Below are 27,717 nucleotides of genomic sequence, written 5' to 3'. Positions count from 1 at the left end.
TGTGGGGAAACAGAACACTCATCTTCTACTGCTTCTACACTTCTACTTCCAGTGAGAGATTTTTCCCAATATATTTTACTACTTCAAAAAAAAACTTCTTTTTCTCTCTTGCAATTTTGTAAAAAAAAAAAAAAAGAAAGAGAGGATCGGATAAAACTGAGAGTAGAGAAAGGACAGAAAGGAATTATATGTCTTTTGTGATCACAGGTGTAACTGATCTGGCTAGAGCTTCATATAAACTCTGGCCTTTTTGTTTGTTGCTTCAATTTTGCAAGCAAGAAAAGTGTCACTTACCCTCTTCTATGATTTTTAGACCAGAAAGGTATGATCTTGATCTTTCAATTTGTGTTTATAACCCATTTTTGCATGTCTTGGAGAATTCTCGTGTGATGAGAAATAGAAAATTTGTTTTTTTTCTGCGTATACTATATTCATCCAAAATAATATATTCGGCATACACGTGCAACGTACTTGCGGAGACATTAGTTATACCAAAGCTATTCATAGCAAACTGTTTTAAAAGACATTTTCCTATAATAAATAGGGGAATATTTCAATCGCTAAATCATAGATATTCATCAATCTTATAAATTATTTCGCTTTTCTCTTTGTTCATTGTATGATTTAAAATATCACCCGATTCTTTGACAAGTTTCCTCCTCATGCGCGTTTCACCTGATCTTCATCAATGCACAAGATTAGAGATAATCTCATCACTCGAGTCTCCCGTTAGTTTCTCTCTCTCTTACATTGACGCAATTTGAATTATTATAAAAATAAAGTAAATAAAGAAGGTAAACATAGTATCATAAACTAAGAGTAAGATAAGCGTAATGCATAAATTACGAGGACGGTAACGCAAAAACCTATTTCATGTATATTATGTTTATTTAAAATTCTATCAATAATATGAATATTATTATAAAATAATTTAATATATGATTTGGAGTACACGTGCAACACACGTGCAGAGAAACTAATATTTAATAAGAATTAACTTTAAACTTTGCGTTTTACTATAAATAAGATGCCTTTATAGTCATACAATTGTTATGACGTGTTTAAAATCAAAAGTATCAAAAGTTTTATAACCACGCAAATATTAAGACATGCTTAAAATTATAACTTTAATATTTTTATTTTTTTCTTAAACTTCACGCGTTGTATCAAGCAATACCAACCAAATTGAAGTGGAAAAATACAAGAATTACCAGATATATATCTCTGTAAGTTTAAGATATCGAAAATTCTATCTATTAAATTTAGATAAAAAATCACGTGACATTTCGTCTCTTTTGAAAATTGAATTGTCATAGAACTTATTAGTGTTACAAGCACAACGGGAAACAATGATGTTTTGATGACCCTGTGGGCATTCAATTTCATCGTACACGATTTTAAAATTAGTGTTCATTATAAAATTTTCAATTCCAATTTGAAGCTGAATTTCAAATTTTTATTGCTATTGTTCTTATTATAATTTTTGTTTGACTGGAATTATTATTATTTTTATCATACTCATGGTCATGATGGCATGGAGAGAGTTACTGGCAAAAGAGTGTTCAACTTAACACTCTTCGCCGGAAATTATGCCGAGGACATATATAAATTGAATACTTTTCAATAGCCTTATGCCATATATTTCATTCCTGCCCTATATATTCATTATATATAATTCTTAAATTAAATAAAGTTAGATCATTGGCAAGAATAAGAATGAACTTGCTAATTCATTTATGGATGTGTCTAATCGGGAGATTTTTACGTAAAATCATGGCATTTACAAAAACATACCAGTTTAGAAGTATTAAATCAAACATTTTCAGGATTTTTCTTGCCTTTTGTTCTTCCACCTCCATTGTACAAGTTGAAAGTCGATATTACTTGTTGAACAAGAAATGCCCAATACCAAAATTGACATCCATACGAACTTGTAAATTGTTTAGTTTATTTTTGATAGTCAAAAGTCATTTATCCTATATATTTTTTTTACTGTTATAAGCAGTTAAAAATTATAAATTTTATCTTTTAAATGATTAAATAGTTTTTTAAATTCAAATTATTTTGGAATAAACTTTAACAAAAGGGAGATAAGGTATTTAAATTGAAACAGCACATTAGTGTTGTGACATCAACAACAAATATTTTATTGCTGTAACGTTTTCCGTGAAAACACACTCATTATTCACCGTCATTGTGTTTGAAATGGGGCGGTATTGCATTTCTTTGTTAAATGCGGAGTATAAACTTTTGTGCACATAAACTAATATATTCTGTACATTTAATTTGTTTGATACTATTTTCGTATTAGTACGTTCATAATTATATTTGAAAAATTAACTTTATCCTATTGTAGCCATACAATTATTATGATATTTTTAAAATCACAAGTATCAAAAATCATATAACCACAAAATATTGAAATCATAAGTTTAATTTTTTTTCTTAAACTTCAGGCTTTGGATCAAGCAATATCAAATAAATTTAAATGGAAAATGACAAGAATTATCGGACATCTTTGTCAGTTTGAGATATCGAATATCTATCAATTAAAATTCAGACGACTGGACAAAATTCACCTTACATTTTTTGTCTCTTTCGGAATTTGAATTCTCGCGGAACTTATTAGTATTACAAAAACAGCAGGAAACAATGATACTTTGATGACATTGTGGCTTTCAATTGCACTGTACCAAGGTAACAATTCTATGCAAATATCAATAGAGTTGCTTGTGGCCTTGGTTATATCATAAATTACGAGGAAGATAAGCGTAATAACATATATTACGAGGAAGGCAAGCGTTACAAAACCAAATATATTTCATGTATGTTGTATTTATTCAAAATAATGTACTGAATGATTTGGCATAGACGTGCAACAGGTCCGGGGATATTATTTATGCAAAAACTATTCATAGCTAACCGTTTTAAAAGACATTTTTTTATAATAAATAGGGAACAACCTCAATCATTTAAAGTCATAGATATTCATCAATCTTAGAGATTATTTTTCCTTTCTATTTGTTTATTGTATGAGATTTAAAAAATATCACCCAATTCTTTGACCATTTTTCTGCTCACGCGCCTTTCACGTGATCTTCATCAATGCACAAGATTTAGATAATTAATCTCATAAACCAAATCTTCCATTAATTTTCTCTCTCTTACACTGACGCAATTTCAATTATTATAAAAACATAATAAAATAAAGAAGGTAAATATAATATCGTAAACTACAAGGAAGATAAATTTAATATCATAAGTTACAAGGAAGGTAAGCGTTACGAAGCCAAAGCCAATTTCATGTATATTATATCTATTCAAAATTTTATTTTAACAATACTAATATTATAACAAAATTATGTACTATATGATTCGGCGTATACGTGCAATGCACGTGCGGAGACACTAGTATTTACAAATAATTTACTTTAAACTTTTCATTTCACTGTAAATGAAAAACTTTTATAGTCATACAATTGTTATGACATGTTTAAAATGATAAGTTTTAATTTTTTTTTCTTTCATAAACTTCACTCGTTGGATCAAGCAATACCGAACAAATTTAAATGAAAAAACACAAGAATTACCGGATGATTTTGTCAATGTAGGATATCGAATATTCTATCTATTAAAATTTAGACAAAAAATCAAGTGACATTTTTGTCTCTTCTGATATTTGAAGTGTCAATGAATTTGTTAGTATTACAAGAACAACAGAAACAATGATACTTTGATGACCTTGTGGACATTCAATTGCATCGTACACGTACAAAGGTAACAATTCTATGCATATATCACCAACAAAGGTTGAGGTAGAGTAATAAATACTTCTTCATCCTTAATAAGAGGTGCTGAGTTCGAGTCTCTCTAGGTATAGAGTCGCCTTTGTTAGGGAGCGTTTTGCTCCCCAATGTGGGACATCCTGGTACGAATCCGAATTTAGTACAAATTTCAAACACCGTGTGGGAAAATGTAAAAAAATTCTAGTCATATATTGTGTTGCTTGTACCTTTGGTTATAATGCTTGAAAATATGCCAAATATGGTAGTGACATTAATTTAATACATACTTGTTAGAAAATACAAATTAATTACACTAAACGTGTGATAAAACAATGACAAACAATATTTGATTTTTGACCAGTCAATAAATTGTCTCTCCAACTATGAAAAAATATGATATTTACAGGCCAATAGCTCCTCGAATACATGTTTGTCAATTTAAAATGCATGCTGATTCTAGTTCCAAACACAACATTAACAATAATTTACCAAGCGCATATGGAATTAAGATAATTATTTTTTTTGCACAATATTCATGAAGTAGTAATAACTAATTCACCAACCGCATATGGAATTAAGTAAAATTAAGAGAAATAAATAAAATCCCCTATTAACTTTTCCCAAAAACTCAGTTTATATTAACTTTATGAATGTTTATATACCCCTAAACAACTTTAAAGTGAAGTAATACCATCTTTAATGGTTGACGCGGCAGATAAAAAAATCTCAGCGCGTAAATAGCAAAAAATTGAAGAGAAAAAAAATAAGTGGCCCCACTTTGTCTTCTTTGTTCCATCCCTTCTTCTTCCTGCGCACCCCAACGCCCCCCCCCCCCCCCCACACACACAACCCACCTTCTTCTTGTTCATCTGTTTCCTTTCTTCACCCCCAGTTTAGTTTTTACTATCTGTTAGCCAATTTAAAGTAGTAGTAGTAGTGTGAATTTAAAGAGAAATAGGACAAACGAGTTTCCGGCATAATATCACAAAAAATCAGAGCAACGTTTATGATCATGTACAAATTCACTCCTCAAAGAGAAAGTATACACGATCGAATGTAATATAATTTACCCAACTATGAGTCGGGGTCGATCCCATAGGGAACAATATACTAGGCGATCTAAACAAGTAAGGAATTATCATCAACTACGCTAAGTCAAACACTTTTTAAATATTTGATTTTTGTTTTAACAACTAACAAAGATAAAACTAACTAGAAAGCGGATAAAATGATCAATGACCACAAGTATGGATACAAAGGAAATTACACTTAAGTAACGATCTAATGTATTTCACAATTTTACAACTATGAGTGAGTTTATGCTAATTAGATAATGATTTCTAAAATATCATCAAAAGTCTCTCGACCAAATTGATGAATCTCATTGCTAAGCTTTCTCAAGCCTTAAAATGTGGAAAATATGAACAATCAATATAATCTCAAGTAACTTTCCTATTTCTAGCTCAAGTTATTAGATGGATTTCAAAGCCCCAAATTCTTGTTAATTAATCTTTCTCAAACTCAATTTTCCTCTCTCGATCTCAAATTGAAGTAAATGGGCGGGTCTTAGGGTTAGCTAATCCCTTAATAAACATTAAAGAACAAGATTAATTAAAACAACATTAACTCACTTCATTAGCAATAAAAATCATTCAATACATAAGCAAAACAAGAGTTTCAATCCAAACTTTACTCATGGAATATTTCCATACTACATACTTAGATATTCAATACATAACAAAGAATTGAAGAAATGAGTAAAAGAATAAGAAATTTATCATCTAAGTCTTCAAATTTTCTCTTCCAAAGTGTGAGTTAATGAACACTAGTCTCCAAAACTTGTGTTGAAAATGGCCAAAGATGAAAAATGTTGTCTTCAAGTCTTACTTTTGTAGTCCCAAAATTTTCCCACTCAAAATTAGACCAAAACAGCCCTTGATTTTTATTTTTTGCACATCTCTCCCATTTTTGCATAACTGTCTGCTTTTTGCAAAACTGTCCAGTTTTTGTCATTTCTTCAATTTGGCCTTTTTTTGATTTATTTTTCACTTGGTTTCTTCCAAAGCTCTTCTCAATCATATGAACCTATAAAATGGAAGTAAATGACATTAAATGCACTATTTTCTCAATCAAAACATAACAACAATTTAAGACTAAATAAGAAATAAGTTGGTAATATACCAACTTATCAGTTTACAGGGTCAGTGGCGTCGCTTCAACGGCGAACGCCGGAGCGATGCCATAATAAAGCAAACATGTTGGTCTGAAATGGGGCAAATCAAAAGTGGGGCTGGTGGCTTCGTTAATGGCTGAGATTCGTCGGAAATGGCATCTCTAGCGAGGCCTGGAAGTTACGAAGGAAAGCAAAGGGGCTGGTGTTGTTGTGGGTGTTGATCGGAGCTCAGAGAACGGGAAAGGGGAACTTGTGAAGCGTGGTAGTTGTGGTGTTTGGCCGGAGACAACGGAGTAACGGCCGCTTAAAGAACCTTCATGGAGTAGAACTCATCGGAGATAATAGGTAAAACGACAACTTAGAAAAAAAAAATGACGCGGGGAAGAAAACACAAATGGAAAGTGAATACGACAACTTAGAAAAAAATGACGGGGGGGGGGACAAATAGAAAGTGATTTTGTTTGCTATATGACGCGTCATCGACGTGTTAGACCAGATGAAGCTCATGTGGCGCGCGTGTATATCACCTCCCAATTATGAAACCTGTATTGCATGTATAAAGTGATATTTTTAATTCACTTGAAAGCTGTTTAGGAGGTGAATAAACACTCTAAAGTTAAGTTGCTATATAAGTGAGGTTTGGGGACAAGTTAAAGGGAGATTTTCATGTATTTTCTCTAAAATTAATTTAATATATACTTGTCAAAAAAACTAATTAATTACACTAAAACCTGTGATAAAAAATTGACAAACAATATTTAATTTTTGACCGGCCAATAAATTGTCTCTTCAACTATGGAAAAATATGATATTTACAAGCCAAAAGCTAATGGGCAATTCTCAGGAACGCCCCTCATTAGGGGTGGTCTTAATTTTTGGCCCTCGAACCCAGAACCTCAGTATTTTTGGCCGCCTTTTCAAGCGCAGAGCAAAATTTAAAGACCACCAATTTGAGGGCCAGAATTTAAAGATCACCGCAAAAGAGGGGCAATCCGTGCAAATAATTGAAAGCTAATACTCCCTCCTTCCCATAATAAGTATCACCTTAGCCAAAAACACGCATATTAAGAAACCAATAATGCAATGTGAAGTTTATCAAATTACCCCTATGTAATAAAAATAAATTATTTTTACCTTTTGATTAGAGCATGCACAAGAAGTAGACCTTTTGACACTAGGAATCCAACAATATCAAGTTACTATGTGACTTTTCCAATCATCATTTAGATGTTACTTTATTATCTAAGGGTAAAATTGGAAAAAAACTAGTCAATTTATGTCTTGGTTTTCTAAGGTGACACTTATTACGAGATAATTTTTTTTAGCTAAGATGACACTTATTATTGACGGAGGGAGTACATGTTTGTCAATTAAAAATACATGCTGATTCAAGTTCCAAACACAACATTAGCAATAATTTACCAAGCGCATATGGAATTAAGGTATCTTTTTGGCGCAATATTCATGAAATAGTAATAACTAATTTACCATGAAATAGTAATAACTAATTTACTTTTACTTTAAAAAAGATTTTACTCTGTTTTCTTTCCTTTTCTCTAATAGATATAAATTCACCACGTGTTTCTTTTTCCTCCAAGAATCACCAAAGAAAAGAAGCAATAGAAATAAGGAAACGCCTGTTCTTCCCAAAAATAGGACGTTATTTCTCAAACATTAATTAAGCCAATTATAGAAACTTCACAAATTAGTAAAGAAATTTAATTCCATGTAAAAGTTGAAAAGGCAAAAAGTAAGCAAATACCATAAACATAGAAACTTTCAACCGGTAATAAAGTAAGAAAAGGAAAATTTTGAAAAAATACAAGTCCAATTACAAATAGCAGTCACCTTTGTTTTACATTTAAAAAAAAATAAATACAAATAGTATCAAAGACTTTGGTTAAATTAAATTAAAAAAAATTATAGTCCAACATATTATGGTCCCATAAAGAGTCCACGCGGACACTTTATATGGTTCTTGAAATTGTCATTCCCACCCCAATTTCTCCACTTTCTTTGGGGGGAAAATAAAACAGACTCATCTTCTACTGCTTCTACACTTCTACTTCCAGTGAGATTTTTTCCCAATATATTTACTTCTTCTAAAAGATCTTCTTTTTTGAAAATTTTTTCTTCTTTTTCTCTTTTGCAATTTTGTTAAAAAAAGAAGACAAAACAGAGAGTAGAGAAAGGACAGAAAAGAATTATATGTCTTGTGTGATCACAGGTGTAACTGATCTGGCTAGAGCTACATATAAACTCTGGCCTTCTTCATTCTTGGTTCAATTTTGTAGGCAAGAAAAGTGTCACTTGCCTTCTTTCATGATTTTTTTCAGACCAGAAAGGTATGATCTTGATCTTTCAATTTGTGTTTACAACCCATTTTTGCATGTTTTGGAGAATTCTTGTGTGATGAGAAATAGAAAGTTTTTTTTTTTTTTTTTTTTTTGCTCTGTATGATTTGCATGATTTGTTTTGTTTGTACTTTTTCAAAGAAAAGATTTACATGATTTCTTGAAAGACATGGCATTTATGGGTTTATGGGTTTAAAGGGGGTTTTGTGTTTTTTTGTTTGCAGGACTTGTTCAAAGAAAAGCTTCTGCTTTTCTAATTTGGCTACAAAATTTCTTGGTTTTTCTTGGGACTGACAATTTGACCACAAATTTTAGAATTCTTTGAGAGGGGTTTAGGGTTTATCTATTTTTTTCCCAAATTGTTCAACAGAAGCCCTGGCTTAGTCCAGATATGACTAATAAGTTAGAAAAGAATGTGAAGAGGGAGAGGGTAATAATGGATGGTCTCATTAATTCAGTGAGAAAAGTTAGGATCATATATGATGATCCTGATGCTACTGAATCTGAGAGTGAGGATGATCAGAATGTTTTTCGTGCAAATAAAAATGTCGTTGGAATCAAGCGTGTTGTTAAGGAAGTCGTTATTCCCAGTGCCTCGTGGGAGAAAAACTCCGAAAAATGTTATAAAGTTGATGACATTCGGATGAAAAATTCTTCCAAGACGAATGTTGAAAATAAGAGGGTGCAGACAAAATCGTCGTCTTTGCCTAAAGGAGTTAGGATGAGGAAATGGGGAAAATATGCAGCGGAGATCAGAGACCCCTCACAAGGGAAAAGAATATGGCTCGGGACTTTTGACACCGTGGAAGGTGCTGCACGAGCATACGATGCAAAGAGGGCTGAGTTTGATAGAACGATTTTGTTAGAAAAGGGTAAAAATGTGAGTTCTGTTAGAGCTCCTGCTGAGTGTTCTATGGCAGCCTGTTCATCTCGTCCTACAAAGGGGACGACCCATGGTTTGTACTCACACCCGTCCCCATCCTCGGTGCTAGATGTACCCACATCATCAGCTGCCCTGCTTGACATTCCAATGAAAGAGACGGGTCAAATGCCAGTTGTGGAAAAGCAATTGTTACGGCCTTCAGGTTGTCGAGATTTTAATTTGAGATTGGAAGATCAAATGCTTTGTGGCATTGTTAACAAGGGAGAACAGGGCATTTCAGGATTGATCGAAGATCCTTTAATAGAACAAGGCTCCATAAGCAATAGCCTTGTGGAGATGACTGCAGTCAATATCAAGAAGAAAAAGAAAGCCCGACAACCGACGATAGAAATTAGTAAATTTTTTACAAAGGGCAATGGCCAGTCTATTCTTGGTGTATTAGACGATCCTCTCATCATGTCTCCTTCTATTAGTGCAGAGCTTAATAACTTGAACTTTGAGGAAAGTGCAGTTACGGGGAATAACTTGAAACTTCTAGGCTTTGATGAGAATGCTCTATTTGATAAGGATTTAGCACAAACTTGTGATCCTTATACAGATTTTATAGGCTTGGACAGCAATTTTCTCTGCTGTGATGGTTTGGAGAAGTTTGTTTACGGCGTAAACGAAGTTGATGATGTTGGAGCTGCCACTTCACCAGAATTGGATGAAGTTGAGCTTAGATGGTTAAATGATGTTTTGTTACAAGATCAATCAGTTTCGTAAGTACGACGAGTAAGTTAAAAGACTGTTTGTAAAGTTGAAAATTGTGAGCAATGAGAGGGTTTTTTCTTGGGATTTTTGCTTTTGCTCAAAAGATGTTCCCAGGATTTTTAACTCAAAATCCTCTAGTTCCCCACCCCGCTTTTATTTCCTACTCTATCCCCATTGAGGTGAAAAAGGAAGAGGAACTTATAGAATAGATGAAATATTCTATTTGTGTTGTTAGCTATTGTTGCTATTGATGAGGCAATTGTGTATGCTAGATATGGTCCATTATGCACTTAGTTTGTGGTTTCTTGATTTCATGTGGAGAATCTGAAGGTGAAAGGTAGAGCCCCTTGTTTTGCTTTTTCTTTTGTCTTTCATTAGGGGACCTTTTTCATGCTTCCAGCAAAAAAGAAAATTAAAAAAAATCTACCAGAATATGTATTTTGTATGCGATAGAGCTTTTGCTTTCCCTCTAGGCTTCTAGTTGTGGGTGGTGGAAATTGTGGCACGACCTGAATTGAATTACTTCGATGCTATGAAATATTTTCTGAAAATGATGGATATCTACCATGTTGACAAAGAAAATGTAAGTAGTAGAATTATCAAAAGTGGAAAAGAATCACCTAGTGGAGGAGGTTGACACAGACTGCTGTTGCATTGGAAGGTCATATACTCAAATTATTCTTAACTCGTAAATGTCGTAAAAAGCACATAAAGTATTTCAAGAATTGAATTTTTAAAATTTTAACTGCCATATCCGGCAAACAATTAACGTCCAATTCATCTGTAGTTAAAATGATGAATTAACGGAAAATTACAAAAACAAGTTAAATATGTTAATGAAATGTCTTTTCTCACTAGAATTTTTGAACCATCAGTCAAAATTTCTACAAAGATATTTCAAGCTTTCTTCAGTAAAACTGTTGTTTTGTTTCTACTTGGCTCTCATGCTCAGGATATTTGTCTAATGGTAAATAAAAATAATATTTGCCATGCAAAGCTTTTTAATTGATTTTCAAAGTAAATAAAAATAATATTTGCCATGCAAAGCTTTTTAATTGATTTTCAAATTTGTGAGCGAAGCTCAATATACAACGTCGAGTGCTGTATGTGGCCAAGAGCGTTGAAAACATTAACCTTCATTTTTCGATAGAGAATGCACTTTCTCTACTTCTATTTCCAATGATACCTTTAGAATCAGCCAAAAAAGGAAACTGCTGGCTGGTTGCTCCATTATTCAATAGAGTTCAAATTTTGCAGCTTTTTCAGAATTCACAAGGTCAAATGTTCAAGACATTTTAAACTAGCAGCTCACTTGATATTTGAACGACCAAAAGATATTCAAATCTCTCCTTTTAAGGTTGCAACTTCCCTTGCTTCTTCACATGTTACAATGAATAATAGTGTTTTTTTTGTCGGGAACGAAAACCGTTTTCTTGAGGCGAAGCTGCACCCAACACAATCCACCACTATAATTCAGATAGGAATTAAACCATATTATTTATTAACACTAACTAAAATGAAGACTCGAGTCTCCAATGCTTTGACTAACGGCGTCCATTGCTTCTCCCCGAAAACTGAAAGTAAATGACATGGTTATTTTCTTTCCTGCAATGTATTACGAGTACTAAATAAAAGCAGCTTCCCTCCACTCTCATAACCCTGCCATTGTATGAAATAATCTATTCAGAAACAATAAAATTGATTGGATGAATCTAAAGATTGTGCTATGAGTTCGCAGGTTTCTGCTCCTCCTTTCGTCCTACTTCCCCATGTTCCTCCTTGGTACTTCAGATCCTTCTGTTTGCTCGAGATCTTCTATGCACCTGAGCTGACAAGCATATCACTGCAGAGTCTGGATGCTGAGTGGATACATGAAGCAGTTTTCTTAAGTTCAAGCACCACTGGGGCATAATATCATGCATGGTGGCCCTTCGGCAGTGTATTTCAAACTTTAACTTGGATAGGAAGGAATAGTCAAGTCTCACTCTGTTCATCAGCAAAAGCCAGTTCACACACTAGAGAAAGATGATCACTTCCCCATTTCTGCAAAATAAAAAAATTTGAATAAGGTTTTATACTTTATGATGCTACTAAATTGGTTGCCTAGAATAACCAAGAGTCAAGGTATGATGCTACTAAATTGGTTGCCTAGAATAACCAAGAGTCAAGGTAGGCTAGTGGAATTCCATCTAAATAATTGCTGCAACTTGTGCATAGCCGACATAGTTACACATCAAGGTGATTTTACACAAATGGAATTTCATGCTTTGCTTCCAAGTTCAGCCACATGCTAAGGGAATGCTTAGCATAGTGGTAGTTTTTTAATCAATATCACATTCTCAACAGATATAACTGACGAAGCACTTAAATGTTTTCCTGAAGAAATTCTTGAATCAAATAGCTAACTATACCTTACTTGGAAGCCCTCTTGTTCTCCTTAAAATATCAATAGGTAAGGTATCAAGAACTCTTACTGGAACAAGCTCTGTTGTGTGCCTGCATCACCTCACAAGGTTTAAAAAGGAAAATATCATTGACGTATGACAGTAATTCTCAATTTCAGGGCAAATGTACTGCTCCTCAAAGAGTACCATATATAGTCAACAGTTCCCATAAATTTAGAATGATATGATGTCGCCAAGGGTTCTCCAGAATTTTCCCTGGTTCTAGAGCTTCCCTAAAAATTAAAATACAAAGACTTATAAGCAACAACGTGGAACTGAAGTAGTATTAATTGAAACCTGATCGACACTGGTAAAATAATCAGCTAAGAAAACTTGAGGAAGGAACATATTAAAACCCCTCCTCCCCTCCAAGTTCACAATTCTTTAGGTATTTGACGTTCAGACTTGGGCTCATAAAACTTACTGCTAAACGAACCGCAAAATACAACTAGGAAAAAGGTGCCCCCCCACCCCCTCCCCCCCCCCCCCCAAAAAAAAAAAAGGGAAATTATAGTTAAAGGATAAAAGGGGGACAGAAAACAAAAAAAAGAAAGGAGAATAAGAAGGAAAAAGGGATAATGAAGAATAAGAAGGTAAAGGAAACTGTCCCCGCCATAATACCACAGCCACCAAATTCTTTTGCCCAGGTCTTCTTTTTCATGCTCTTCTTTTTCCGACTTTCTTCTCTATCTGTTCTGGTTTTGCCCTTTTTTCTCTTCCTTTTGTCCTTTTTTCTCTTCCTTTTGCCCTTATAACAATTTCCTTTTTTCTCCCCAACCTTTCTTTACTTTCACTTCCAAGGGGAAATATTCCCTTATTGCTCCAAATTTTAACAGTTCCGGATCGACAAATTAACAGAAGTGACCAAGGGAATCAAAAGTTTAGGACTTTAGGTGCTACCCTTTCTTAAAAAAATCACAAGATTTTAATTGCCGTCGAAAGTATTTTTTGTGTTTCCTGAATTTTTTTTTGATGACAAGGGAACCTACAGCCGCTACCCTTCGGGTGCGCACAGGGTAATTTCCTGAATTCAAATTCAACAACTGAAGATAAATCTTTCACATTATCAACTAAATAATGGCAGAGATTAATTAAAGATATTAGTAATCTAGGAAATTTGGAAAGAAGACAACATACAGGAACTCCAGCATAGGCACTGCGCAGCTGTAACTGATGTATCAGGTGACTACCTCCTGTTCCGGTAGCAAGCATTAGCTCCTCATCACTCCATCTATAACTTAGTCTGTTCAAGGCTTATAGGATTTCATGCATGTGCAATTACTACTCAACAAGTGAATGATACATTCGCCACTTATTGTGAAAGTTTGAACTTAGAACCATTTGTTAGTTAAAATTGGCAAAGCATCAGTTAGGTGCGCAGAAATGATAGAAGAAAAAAATGATAGACCACACATAAAAAAGAACCTTGAGTTGAAGCTTCTATTGCGCAATGGATAGATTTGGCCAGAGATTTGCTTTCGGTCATGCATTTGGATGTCCAACTATGCCATATGCCAAGTGATTTAGAAATTGCAAAAAATATAAAATTTTAAAAGGTAACTAAGTGTACAAAGCATCAGAATCACAAAGTTCTGGTAGCTAAGGCTCACCTTATTTTTAGACAAAAACTGATACATTGCACTCTGAGCAGCAACAAAAATAAAATTAGATCTGCGAGCTTCAATATGACATTTCCAACTTTTAGAATAGGTACAGTACCTGGGGCATACTATTTAGATCTCCAGCAAGCACGACTGGTATATCACCCCATTCTTGTGATAGCCTTTGGGCACTCTTGAGAAAGAGTCTAACCTATAACAATAAAAGATAAGTTGCAACAATCAATTAATCTAAAACAATAACGACTAACTTCATAGAAACTTTTCCCTGATCAAAAGATAATATTTAATTGAAATTTTATCACATTTCAGGATCGACTGACAGGAACATTGTCTTCTTCCAGTAAACTACTGATCAGAAAAAGAGAGATGCTATAAAACCATAAAGTTCTTTTGAAGATTGGTTTATGCAAAACTCTGAACAACCAAGAAGGATTGGTTTATGCATAACTGTTCGTGCAGGAGAATGATGGGACAGAGAAGGGATGCAGTTTTCCTGCCAGGACTAACTGTCAAAATCAAATTGTTGATCCTCGAGCCAAATTCAATGAAACGGTCACACCACTAGCCTTGTTAAGGAGGCAGATGCAAAATCAAACAGGTAAAGCGAAGATGTTCTTGTAAGAAATTGAAAAGTTAAACCACCCTCCGTCAAAGAGGAATTTGATACAGCCAAATTAATGGAAACATTTGTTACTTAACTTCCCAAGCAGAAAAGACACGAAACATTCCTGACAAAATACCATTCAGCCCTGTGCGCCTAAACAAAAAAATAGTACAAAATAAAAAAAGCTAGAACTAATGGATTACACATCCAAGTGTTTACTATTATCCAAAGTTCTAAGTCGATTCATCATAAACAATTAAACGTTGGTTCTTGCTGAAAAAATATACCTGTCCCAACTTAATGTCTCCACGATTGGGGTTGTAGAGGACATGAATATTCCCAACCAGAAAGCTTTGCGAGGATAAACTCCTAACCACAAACATTCGAACAACCATAACAAACTGACTACAAAGAATTGACAAGCTAAAACTAAAACTTCCATAAAATACTGTAAACACAAAGCAACATACGAAAACTCAACATGTTGAGAATAACAATAAAATAGAGCAGACCTACTCCGAATTTGAAGCACTCATATCCTTACTTGAGCTTTTCACATTCACCTGAAAAGTTAATGAAAAGAACTCCAGATCAAAATAGGTCCCAGCTGATCATTCGAGTAAAATTAACTCTTCGTGACCATCTAGTAGTTTGCAGGAGAAATAAGCACAGGTTTGCATGATACTCAAAGATATTTCCCATAACATCCATGTCCAGCACAGAGATAATGAACCAATCGCGTCATGTGATAACATGTGCAGCTTGGGTAGAGTGCATGCATGTCATGACACCACGCTGTTATTCTTGGCAAGGATGGGGCATTTGGGGGAAGGTTGAGTCAGTTAACTAAAGGAACCCAACACTGGACTTGCCTTTGAGATTAGAAGCCTATTATTTTTAAAAAGATTAATGTCTGATAAGATGAAGCTTAACAAGAAGTTCTCTTAGAGAGAAAGTAAATCCATAAAACGACATGATGTTGTTCTGCACTACAGCACAAAGTTTTGTTGATTTACTAACTACCACTGTTTTTATTTAATCTCTGACTTTGCTAAGTACAAACTACCAAAAGAAACTTACTAATTATTAAATCAATAAGAAACATACTGGAAGTGCCAAAGAAAGAGAGTAGACAAACTAAAAGATACCTAAGGACCAATAAATCAAGCGTGGCATCACTACACTGGGCAATGTTATCCTTAGTGCAAAAACAACAAAAGAAATATTAATTAAACGCATAGCAGGTTTACCTTGAAAACACAAAGTTGGCAAACATTATTGCGTAGATCAAACTTCTGGAATTCTATGCTCTCCTCATGCAGAATGTCAAATCTGTAACAAGATATATTTGTAACATGAGTAGAATAAATTGGATAAACTAGATGGAAAAGAAAAGCAGTCGGTTTTCAATCTCCATAGACGTAGCCAAATATGACGAGCAAAAACTGCATAGATCTTCATATCCCATAAAAAGAACCTAGCTTAGGAAGCAACAAAATCTGAAAGAAATTAAAAAAAATAAAAAATCAAGACCATACAGTTTGCTGTTCCAAAATATTGCACACCCATCACATGCATCACCTGTACGAGCCTAGTAAAGGGAAGAGAAAACAGGCATTTAATTCAAAATGTGATAAAAAGTTCAACAGAAGGTCATCCATTAAAAAATTCCACTATAATGCACCTGATAAACCCCTTTGAAGCCCTCTTTCTGGAGGAGACACTCTAAATCATCAAAACGGTCAACCTCCTGCAGGTATATAAGTAGAAATAAATTTCTCTAAAATAACTGAACATCTTCATAACGTGCTCAGCCCGTAAAAAAACTTTCTCGCTAATTAGATACTAAAACAATAATTCCATTCACAATGTTTTTGTTTGGATAATCGAGAAATCAGATGCTTACAACTTCCAACTCGATGGATAATGCGTTTGCGCCTCTATCCTTATCCGCTTAAATACCATGTTTGCATCATAACAAGATTCAAAACACGTGATGTGGGCCTACCACACATCTTAAGTTTAGAATGTTTGTTTTTACTACGAATAGATTAAGCTTACTTAGTTTCTTAGCTCCATTTTCCTCCCCTTTCCATTTTTTAATGAATAAAGATAAAGAAAGGTAGAAACTTTGAAATTAAAACTTACCTGGAAACACATTATACCCGGATTATACTTCCTAATTTCTTTGCATATGAGCTTCTTCCGGTAATCCCAATCCAAATAGTTTGGAGAGACATTAAGATACAGGTCCTCATGTGCTGCTGCATTGTTTACCCCTAGTACATTATACGACATAAAAACAACCCTATCTGCAAAAGTTAAGAAGACTATTCAGACACAGCAAAGGCGACTACACATTTGCAGAATTAACAGAACAAACACTAAGGGGTCATTTGGTAGCTGGTTAGGAGCTAAGTTATTCATGAATTAAATCCTGCATAAGTAATACCATGTTCAGTAGCATTCTTTTGCTATGTATAAAATTCAAACACACTTAGAGCCTGTTTGGATTAGCTTATTTTAGGTGTTTTCAAGCACCTTTGTAGTATTTGGGTAAAATAGAAAAGTGTTTTTAAGCTCATTTTCAAAAAAAAGAAAAGTGTTTTTAAGCTAAAATGACAAAAATAAGCCAAAAGCGAATCCAAACAGGCTCTTAATACGGTGTTTGGTTTGCAATGTATAAACCCGCATTACTAATACATGTATAAGTTATGAAACACTCTATGTATTATTTTATGCAACATAGAAGATGTTTACTAATAAATAATCGTCATAACTAATACCTGCATAACTCTAAGCAAACAAGCGACCCCTAATGGATTGTAGACAAAGGTAAAAGAATGAAGAAATTTGTGAAAAGTTGATAACCTTGATATGGGGAAACAATGTGAGTAGAGTAAACCCATTTACGCTTATCATCTGCAACAACAATTGCCCTCTTTGTTTTTCCTTTATGCCGCTTTTCTTTGTACGAATTTGCATATGTATGATGAGTATCAGAAGTGGAACTAGTATGATTTAGGGTTAGGGTTGAAGTTTCAGTCTCAGTTGTTAATCTTTGCTTCTTTTTTTTGCTACGGTGTTGACCAACAATATCATCATGTTGACTGCTTCTCCTTTTCTTCGAATCACCGCCGTCGCCGGTTCGGCCCATGTTGGGCGGCGCGTGCTTAAACCTTGGGCGGCACGTGGTTAATAACTTATCGGACGAATAGGTGAACCTGAATATGCCGCCCTATGTTACAATTTAGCACTATGTTTTCGTATACATTAGATAAAAGTTGTCCACGCTATTTTGTCAATAATGACAATTAAGACCATTATTTTCAATTGGAATTAAGTACAGTAAGAAATTACATCGCAATTAATTTGAATGTAGTAATTTTAGATTTCTATCATGAATTCGTCTCCTATGAATAGCTTCTCAATAACTTTAATTGTCATTTACAAACGATCTTGAGTAGGGTGCTTACTATTCTCATAGGTTAAGTTGTTCGGACTCTTTATTTTCGGTGTCGTGGCCCGTATCGTTATAATGTTGGTGTAGGATCCATACCGAATCTGGTCAATTAATTTTGAATACTTTGACCAAAATCGATAGAAAAATTCGAGATAAATACAATGATTTCTAATCTATCATGACCTCTATATCATTTGTAATAGCCATGTTTATTAAAAAAAAAAAAAAAAGTAAGAAGATGTATATGTACTTAATAATAATTACAGATTTAAACTTACTCTAAAATTTAGTGCATTGCTTTCCTTTTAAATAGTCTACTATAGTTTAGGCATATTTTTATAACTCTATTTTTAGATATTTGAATTATTTTTAGTTAAATTTTAGCACCGTATTCATATATACCCAGTTCATACCCAAAAAATTTAAAATTTAGATCATGAAGAATCCAACCTTTAGATTCGTACTACATCGGATATCCGTACCCAAATTCGAGCAACTTAGGTGATAGCTTCATTATAGAAGCATGTGATATCCTAGTATCCTACCATACTAAAATGTGATATAGATCTATAATGAAATATAAAAACAGTTACAACTTAACCTTAATTAATTTATTTATTTAGAGCTAAAGTAGTGCCCTACTAATTGATCAGGGTAAATTTAGCTTAATCTAGAAGTAAAATTGTTGAATCGACATATGAAATGATGATATTGAAAGGGACAGAGGTTGGTTAATAGGATCATGTCAATTTTGAGATGATATAAAAAGAATATCCAATTATACTTACTTGAAGGAAAAAGGGTCAAATATACCCTCTACTCTAATTTATTGACTAGTTTTGCCCTCCGTTAATTAAAGTAGTCAAATATACCCCTCCCGTTATAAGTTGGGGCCAAAAATACCCTTACCGTTAGCAAAGTTTCAAAAATGTCCCTCATTTCTAACATATTTCCACATAAACAAGTCTAGTAATTGAAATTGGGTGGCATGAACGCCACATGACATTTAATTTATTCTATGTGGTGCCTACGTGGCAATTTTTTTAGAAACAATCAAGAAAATTGATTTGTCTAAAAAAAAATCTATTAAAAATGACTTTTATTAAAAATTTGAATTTTATTTTATTTTATAAAACCTGCTTCTTAAAAAGACATATTCTGGAAAACTGGATTTTTTTATTAAAAAATCTGGAAAATATTTTTTTTTTAAATCTAAAAAACTGTAAAGTATTTTTTTAAAAAAAGTGTCCTATGTTTTTTTTAATAAAAGTCATTTTTAACACATTTATTTTTAGACAAATCAATTTTCCAGATTGTTTCTAAAAATTATCATGTAAGCACCACATAGAATAAGCTAAATATCACGTGGCATCCATGTCACCTTATTTCAATGACTAGACTTGTTTATGTGGAAATATGTTAGAAATGAGGGGTATTTTTGAAACTTTGCTAACGATAGGGGTATATTTGGCCACAACTTGTAACGGGAGGGTATATTTGACTACTTTAACTAACGGAGATCAAAATTAGCCAATAAACTAAAGTAGAGGGGTATATTTGACCCTTTTCCCTTACTTGAATTGTCAAGCAAAAGAATTCTGTCCTTTTAGGAAAGAGGTCATATTTCTTCTTATATAAGAAAGAAAGAAAAAAAAAAAAGAGGTTAAATTTTTGAAGGGACAAAGTCGAAATAAATCAACTGAATGTTACTACCTACCATTCCAATATAGTTATGACATTTTATTTTATCAAGTCAAACCAAATCTATCTGTATAAAATAGGAGAGGTGCAAGCAATGTGATTAAGTCAAGCGGCAAGCTAATAACAAGCGATTTGCCAATTTTAAGACAAAGTTAATGAGAATTAAGACAAAGCTAATAAAAAATAATAAAATTTTTGAATTGATAATTGAAAGATAAAGATTCAAATTTGAATTTAAAGCTAATTATTTAAAAACAAATATTATCAAGATTTATAGGGCTATATCCTTTATGACTTTGAACTGAAGTATCGTTTAACAGATAATGTAATAACAATATTAGTTTTCAAATTTGAATTAGTTAAAGATAAAGCTAAAATCAGCATTTTCTTTAAATTTAAACAGTAGTTTGATCTAGAGTTTGACACGTGATGGAGTTCTCATAAATTTTCAACAAAGAGTAATAGAAAAACACTTTCGAATGAAATATTAATTCAAAAAAATTTCAACAAATATAGTCAGACTAAAATATTATAAGCAGATTATAGTTTCAACATTTAAAAAGGGTTTTTACTATCTTGAGGATCCGTAAGTCAGTAGAGGGGAAAAGCATGTACTATTTTTTAACTTAAAATCAAATCAACCATAATCTTAGCTAATTATAGTAATCTTCCACATAAAAGTGACGTGCAATTCAAGAATAATAATTGTAAACATATATGTTTGCATTATTTTGGATAATAATTATTACAGTATCACTGGGGGGATGGATGTACTATTTTGAATTGATTTGAAAGATATTGGATAGAGATTAACAAAAAAGTTGAATTTAATTTTAATTGAAAGATAAAACATATCTGATTAGAGATAAAAAAAATCCAACTAATTTGAAATACAGACTTTTGATTTTAAAGACTTGTAATATAATAAGGACATATTCGATAAGGAAAATAAAGTTATAAAGAAAAATCAACAGTTCACCAATCCCTATGGGGTATAATTTCTACAGAAAATCTTATGTCATTTGGCTCTCTGTTTTTCATCTCCTCTTCATAGAATTATATTTATCTTTGACATCAAAAGTTCATACTTTTAAGGTGAGAGATATTGGGTTTCTTTGACACAGAGAACTGTTTTTTATCTTTTATGCGGTATATGTCAGTATCTTTTTATCCTCACAAAGATTCATACTTCATTGTTTTGCCTTGAGCTCGGCTACTGATGTAACTATTTGTTTATCAAATTATTGTTAGACAAGAGAACTTTTGGAGTCTAGGGATAACGATGCAGCAAGTTCGTTGTCACACCCATATAGTCGAAGTATATGTAATATGGGTACATTTTATCAATTGTCCATGCAACTATATTGTAATTACGTGATATTAGAGATATTATTGTATTAGGTACATGCTTCTGGCTTTGTAGTACCAGAAGCATATGTTACTAAGCGGGAAAAATAAGAATGTTTCATTTAGCCTGCAGATTTGCGGATGTCCGAAATTGAATAATAATGCTGAGAATTATTCACGCATGACAACTTCAAACAGGTAATACATCCACAAAGCATCCATTATATATTAAGATGCAATGAAACTCGAAGGTTCGTTTATGCGATTGTTGCAGCTTCTAGATTGCTACATGCCATACAATCCATTTTCTTTGAAATATAAAGTATATTATATAATCCTTTAAGATTGAACATACATGTATATATAGTCAATTTTTTTTTTTCTGGGATGTAGGAGTATTATACACTTGCAATGAGTCTCTGATTTTTTTACAAGCGCTTGCAATGCGGTTGTTGATGTGATTTTGTGGAAGTTGTTGCTATGTTTCATGAACGGGGAACTTTGCTTCTGCATTTTTTGCTTCTCAGGTACCACAATATCAATAAGGAATTAGAAGAATATGTGGCTAATTAATTGTCTTGGTCAACATATACAACTTGATATGAAACAAAATATAAATATAAATATAAATATAAAGCCTTAAAGGTAGAAAATTATTCTTAGCAACGTTCTATAACTTATTTTGCAAAATGCGCTGTTTCGATAATTATGTTAAGAGTCTCAAAGTTGTTTCTTTAAGTAAACGCCATTCAATTTTACTGTAGGATTATATAGAAATATATTGGATAGATGAGAATAAATAAGATCTTAAATTTATATACTTTTAAATATAATTATATTTAAAAAATAAACAGATCTTATTTAAAATAACTTATTAATTAACTAAATGAGATTTGAGATGGGAAAAAAATTCAAACTTCTCGACTTCTCTTATTTTTGGTGTGTGGTATACTAACTTGGATAATTTTAAAAAGAAATAATGGAACAAAGACCGGCTCAACGAAATTGTAGTTTTGAAATAAATTAAATTTCAAGAGTAAGAAAAAGACATATTTATATGTATTATATTAAAAGGGGAATAATGAATAAGGACATTAAGTAAAGTGGCAAGCTATTAAAACATAATAATGTAAAAATACTAAGTAATACATAATACAACAAGTATTAGCTAGGAGAAAAAGACAAATAAATAATTAAAAATATTTATACTTTGGTAGAATTCAAAGTTAAATTTTAGTTTTAAAATATGATATTATTTTGGTTATAGGTAAAAATGTATAAGGGGAGAGAGGTGGGGAACATGGAGATAGATGAGGATATTTATATCTTGAATTAATTTCAAGAACATAATGAAGTAATTATACGCAAAATATTATTCATAAATTTATAAAATAAAGAGTTGTGAACGATAAAAAAAATCAAAAAGAAAAAATTATCAGTAACAAAATTATATATCGATGCTATATCAATAAGGAGAGTACCATATAAGTATATTAAACCATATGTTAAGCTAATAAAATTCATATTGATAATTTAATAATTTTAAATAGTGAATAATCTAATAAAGAAAAGTATGAAAGAAAATGTTGTTTGATAATAATTATATAATTCGTTGTCTTTCTTTTCATATAGATTTTATTATTTGATGGTGTGGGTGTGAGTGTGGGGTGGATATAATTCGCGCGAGTACTAATACTAGTTATTTAAAAGGCAAAGGTGCAAATATATCCCTCAAGTTTGTGATTTAAAGTAGATATATTTTCGTTAAAAAAGTGGTGTATATATACCCTTATCGTTACAAAATGGTGCAAATATACCTTTGCCCTTACACAAATAGTGAAAATATACTCTTTTCGCTAACGAGATTTAAAAAAAAAATCATTTAGCTTATCTCTTAATTAAAAAAAATGTCATGTGGCTTTAAAAAAAAAAGTCTACCCATTTTTTTTAGTAGACATATTTTTCTAATGCCACATGGTAAAAAAATTTTCTGGTGGGTCGGGTCTGGTTCGTTTAAAAAAAATAAGTCTACACATTTTTTTAAACCAACTAGACCTGACCCACCAGAAAAAAAAATTATCACGTGGCTTTAGAAAAATATGTCTACTAAAAAAAATGGGTAGACTTTTTTTTTTAAAGCCACGTGTTTTTTTTAATTAAAAAATAAACTAAATGATTTTTTTTTAAAAAACAAATCGTAGGGTATATTTACACCACTTTTATAACGGGGGTATATTTGCGCCTTTTCCCTTATTTAAATGTACTTTCCTTTTTATCACTTTGAACGAGAAAACTACATCCTCAGTTTCTTTAATGTGTCATAATTTGACTGGCCGTGAAATTTTGAGAAATAAAATAATTAAAAGTCGTGTATAATGTATCAAAATGTGAATTTTGTATTTTTAAAGATGCCATATGTGATATTTAAATTAAAAATATACTAGATATAAAAAGTGATATTCTTAGTAGACACATAAATTAAAATATAAAAATTACGACTTACAATACTTTGGAATAAGTTTTAAATATCTAAATTTTGCTTCTAGAAAATGTCCAATTTCGTTAAGTGCGAAAAAAATTTAGGAACCGCAGATTCATTTAGTTGTCTCACAACTAGAGGACAAAAAATTGATGCCCGTCTCGAACATTAGATCGATGATAATAATATGAAAATCTATTTGAATTTCTTCTTTGAAAACTAGTGTGTGAATACACGTATTTATTTGAGCAAAATGACTGACAAGTGAGTAGTGGCCGGTCCTTCAATATATTAATGCCATGATTCTACTACTAAAAATCCCAGTTCTCTCTTTGCTGTCTCTCTGTCCTAATAATTTCCTCACCTAACAAACTTTAATTCAAGGAATCCCAAGTCAATAGTAATAACAAAAAGAATTACAAATAGAGAGAAACATGATTCTTGCAGTTCATGTCCTTGTGTACCAAAAGAACCACAAAAGCAGATCAGAGAAATGACATGCAAATTTCTTGTTCCCATTTTCCTTTCAATTTTGCTTCTTTTTCTGCCACATTTCATGTTAGCAAAATCTGTGATTGAACCTTGTAATGCGTCAGACTCATGCCCCTCTTATCTCTCGTATCGCCTTCCATTCGACTCCAAGATTTCTGAAGTAGCTTTCAGGTTCCGAGTCAACGTCTCTGATCTTTTATTTGCCAACTCTATAGATTCAAATCAACCGAACCAAATCTTACCCACGAAAACACTTCTAAAAATACCCATTTCGTGTTCATGTGTCGATGGCATACGACGATCTTTGTCCACGCATTACACGATTAGTGCAACGGATACCTTGATGTCAATATCAGAAGTGTATGGAGGACTTGTTAGTGCAGAACAGATTGGGAGTGCTAATGGGGTTGATGCAGATCAACACCCTTTAGTCAGTGGACAGAGTCTTGTGATTCCCTTGCCATGCACATGTTTCAATAATAGCAATAATGGTGCAACCAGTGTGTACTTGTCTTATGTGGTGCAGAATGGAGATGCGTTAACAAACATTGCAGCAGAGTATGGTGTCACAGTTGGCAATTTGGAGATCATAAATGGGCTTGGCCAGCCTCAAATTGATACTGGAGATATTCTGGCTATTCCACTTGCTGGTAAGTAACCAAAACCCATTCACAATTAAAAAAAAAAAAAAAAAAAAAGTTACTATAAAGTAAGCAGTAGGAGTACTACACATTTTATTGGGAAAAGGTTCAAAAGCGCCATTTCACTGTACAAATATCGTATTTTATCATCTATTATAGTCGCAGCGAACCAGAAATTCATATAAATATTTCAAAATAAAAATAAAAATGGAATGCATACCAAAAACTTGAAAGGACTTGAAGCTATATTTGAGCCCCTTTTTTCATTTATAACAAAAAGATTTAACACTGTATACGCTACTGTATCTATAGTATAATCTTTCGGTGAGGAGATTTAATTGAAGCGCTTGCCTCCACATACCTTCGCCCTATGTTATACTTGGGGGCATTCATCCCCTTCTCGTTAGTAAATTGTTTCATGTTTGCCTTTCACACTAACAAAGTTCCAACTTGAAATATAACATTGCTAAATTTAAGTTGTAGTCTCCAACTTGAAATATAACATTGCTAAATTTAAGTTGTAGTCAAATCTAGAGGACTAGCGGGTAAGTTAGGATCATTCTTTTGACACACGGAATCCACCCACGTTCACGCTTCCTTGAAAGTCAAGGGCAATGAAGAGAAGATTTTGCTAACAGGAAAATCTCGAAAGTATATCTTGACAGTAAAATTAAGATATTTTGTATCGTTAATTTGAACTTTGTACATACTATTTCTATTTTTCTGCCACTAAGACTATGTTCTCTGCAGCATGTTCATCAGCAAATCTGAATTGGTACAACGAAAGCTTAATAGTTCCAAATGGTTCTTATGCTTTAACTGCTAATAATTGCATCAAATGTGTCTGCAGACCTAATGATCTCAGGTAACCAACAATGAAACTCGATTCTAATTGTACCCATTTGCTATCAGTTTCAAGTTCAGCGATAAACATCGTTTTTTTTTTTTTTTTTTGGGTGATTGATCGAACAGCCTAGACTGTTCACCCTCAGGAATTGCGGATAAATGTTCACATTTACAGTGCAAAGACTCCAAGCTATTTATTGGAGAGAGGCACGAAACTCATACAACATCTGGTTGCAATTTTACAGCCTGCATTTATCGTGGACATCTTGGAGGCAAAATCTTTCGAAGGTACTACTAAAAAGATAACACTCCCCCTGTTCGGTGTAGGAGGGTCAAAAGACATGGAGTAATTTTCAATGTTTTTTTTTGGTTGAAAAAGTATATTTATTTATTTAATATTATGCATCATTACAAACAGAAATGGCTGCAAACTGCTAGCACAAGATTGTTTTGGCCAAATATTAGGATTTCAATCCAAGTTACATACAGGCTTTTTATGCCTCACAAATAAAGTTCCTTCCTTGTCTGCTTCCAATGCCCTCCAAACAAACTTTTTTGTGTGTGTGTGTGTGGGGGGGGGGGGGGGGGGTGTTGTGGAGGAACTGTCCAGACCGCAAAATGATGATCCAAATTCTGCTTCTGGCCTTCTTTGACTAGCAAGTCAGCCACCTTGTATTGTTCTCGAAACTCATGCCTGATCGGGGGTTCCCAAGGTTGTGGAGCAACTCCCTGCACTCATGTAAAATATTTGCATAAGGTACATCCCTTGGCAAATAAAAAAAATGAAACTAATATTTTTCTTTGTTTGTTTGCAGTTTGGTGAATTCAACTGATGTCAAGTGTTTAGGTAATAAATCATATATCAGTCCTTGAGTTTTATTTTAATCTTCTCAGTTGTAATATTGGTGTTTTACTTGTAATTTTTTTTGGGTATTAGGTAACCAGAGTGAACCTGCAGGGTCATCAATGGAGTCTCCAGCAACTAGTTACATAGCACCATATTTAAGTCCATCCCCATCTCCATCTCAATACTCACATTCAGCCAAAACCCACTCATCAGGATTCAATTCTAGTCATAGCAAAAAATGGCTATCTCAAGCGTTACACCTTATAAGCTTATTGGTTTTTGAGTTTATCTTCGAAATACTCCTGTAAAAAGGTTATCTTGGAGAAAAGGGATAATGAAAATCAAACTTACACCTATTGTGTAAAACAATTCTACTGATATCACTAGATTATAAGCTTTGTTGGTAAATATTTGAATTTATTCTTCGTATCTAACAAAATAATTAATAATGCTTGGATGCCTTATTTAACTAGTAATGTATAGTCATTAATCAAGTTGATTGACACAGTGATGGGTCGATGTCAATGGCTCAGAGGATAGTGAACTGAGGAGTCCGGAACCTAAAGGGTATAAAAATACACGGTATTTATCAAAAGGGAATGATAAAAAATTTATATACCAAAAGTGGACTGATCCACGTTATACAATATATTTTGTATAACGTGGATCAGTCCACGTTTTACAAATATATTTTGTAAAAAGTGGACTGATCCACGTTTTACCTCTAAAGGTTTTTTTTTTTTTTTTTTTTTTTTTGCGAGCTCTAAAAAAAATTTTGGCATTTTTTTTTTTTTTTTGCAACACTTAGTGTGTTTTTTCATACTTTGACCAATGATTAATCGTGTGTGAAGACTCCGAAACGTCAATATTTTATATAGAACCTGATATTTTTTTCTGCCTACAATAATGTAGGCTCAATACATCAAGGATACGTAGACGTTCGGATCGTCATTTTAGGGGTTGAAAAGGTGCCCGAAGTAAGTTTTGTTTGAAAAAACTTAGTGTTTTTTCATACTTTGACCAATGATTAGTCGTGTGTGAAGACTTCGAAACGTCAATATTTTATATAGAACTTGATATTTTTTCTGCGTACAATAATGTAGGCTCAATACATCAAAGATACGTAGACGTTTGGATAGTCATTTTAGGGGTTGAAAAGGTACCTGAAGTAAGTTTTGTTTAAAGTTTAAGTGTTTTATTTTTTAAGGTTTTGATTTAAGCGTGTTATTTTTTAATCACAACATAACTTTATTTTGAATATAAATATAATTCTAAAAAATATA

At 32.8% G+C, this 27,717-nt stretch overlaps 2 protein-coding genes and 1 pseudogene across 3 annotated transcripts; 2 read left to right on the top strand and 1 right to left on the bottom strand.

Moving 5' to 3' along the window:
- Positions 1 to 7,587: 7,587 nt before the first annotated feature.
- On the top strand, positions 7,588 to 10,503 carry LOC132633287 (uncharacterized). Its single transcript, XM_060349594.1, has 2 exons — positions 7,588 to 8,303; positions 8,537 to 10,503. The coding sequence occupies exon 2, from the start codon at positions 8,704 to 8,706 to the stop codon at positions 9,958 to 9,960; it is 1,257 nt and encodes a 418-aa protein (XP_060205577.1). The 5' UTR covers positions 7,588 to 8,303; positions 8,537 to 8,703; the 3' UTR covers positions 9,961 to 10,503.
- A 780-nt stretch (positions 10,504 to 11,283) lies between these two features.
- Positions 11,284 to 17,896, bottom strand: LOC132633286 (carbon catabolite repressor protein 4 homolog 5). 2 transcript variants are annotated; one of them, XM_060349592.1, is made up of 14 exons: positions 17,490 to 17,896; positions 16,767 to 16,930; positions 16,303 to 16,368; positions 16,157 to 16,209; positions 15,869 to 15,950; positions 15,135 to 15,181; positions 14,906 to 14,987; positions 14,112 to 14,204; positions 14,003 to 14,035; positions 13,818 to 13,894; positions 13,530 to 13,623; positions 12,540 to 12,625; positions 12,360 to 12,444; positions 11,284 to 11,991 (listed from the first exon to the last, which is right to left on the bottom strand). In XM_060349592.1, exons 1-14 carry the CDS (start codon positions 17,773 to 17,775, stop codon positions 11,923 to 11,925), a joined length of 1,317 nt encoding a protein of 438 aa, XP_060205575.1. In that variant the 5' UTR covers positions 17,776 to 17,896; the 3' UTR covers positions 11,284 to 11,922. The 2 variants fall into 2 exon arrangements, with proteins under 2 accessions (XP_060205575.1, XP_060205574.1); XM_060349591.1 differs by having other exon boundaries at positions 13,530 to 13,635; positions 17,490 to 17,895.
- Positions 17,897 to 24,241: 6,345 nt separating this feature from the next.
- On the top strand, positions 24,242 to 26,812 carry LOC132633285 (lysM domain-containing GPI-anchored protein LYP6-like; annotated as a pseudogene).
- Positions 26,813 to 27,717: the final 905 nt, after the last annotated feature.

Source organism: Lycium barbarum, chromosome 3 (assembly GCF_019175385.1).
Source record: "Lycium barbarum isolate Lr01 chromosome 3, ASM1917538v2, whole genome shotgun sequence".
NCBI classification, from domain to species: domain Eukaryota; kingdom Viridiplantae; phylum Streptophyta; class Magnoliopsida; order Solanales; family Solanaceae; genus Lycium; species Lycium barbarum.
Note: the sequence above shows the minus strand (reverse complement) of the source record. Positions and strands in the feature narration are given on the sequence as shown.

Excerpts from the sequence above, each read along its gene's own strand:
- LOC132633287 (XM_060349594.1), top strand. The coding sequence starts at position 8,704 with ATGACTAATAAGTTAGAAAAGAATGTGAAGAGGGAGAGGGTAATAATG.
- LOC132633286 (XM_060349591.1), bottom strand. The coding sequence starts at position 17,775 with ATGGGCCGAACCGGCGACGGCGGTGATTCGAAGAAAAGGAGAAGCAGT. Across the intron at positions 12,626-13,529 it reads GTGCCTATGCTGGAGTTCCT|GGAAGCTCTAGAACCAGGGA; the intron begins GTATGTTGTCTT and ends TTTAATTTTTAG. Across the intron at positions 11,992-12,359 it reads CAAGAGGGCTTCCAAGTAAG|AAATGGGGAAGTGATCATCT; the intron begins GTATAGTTAGCT and ends TTTATTTTGCAG.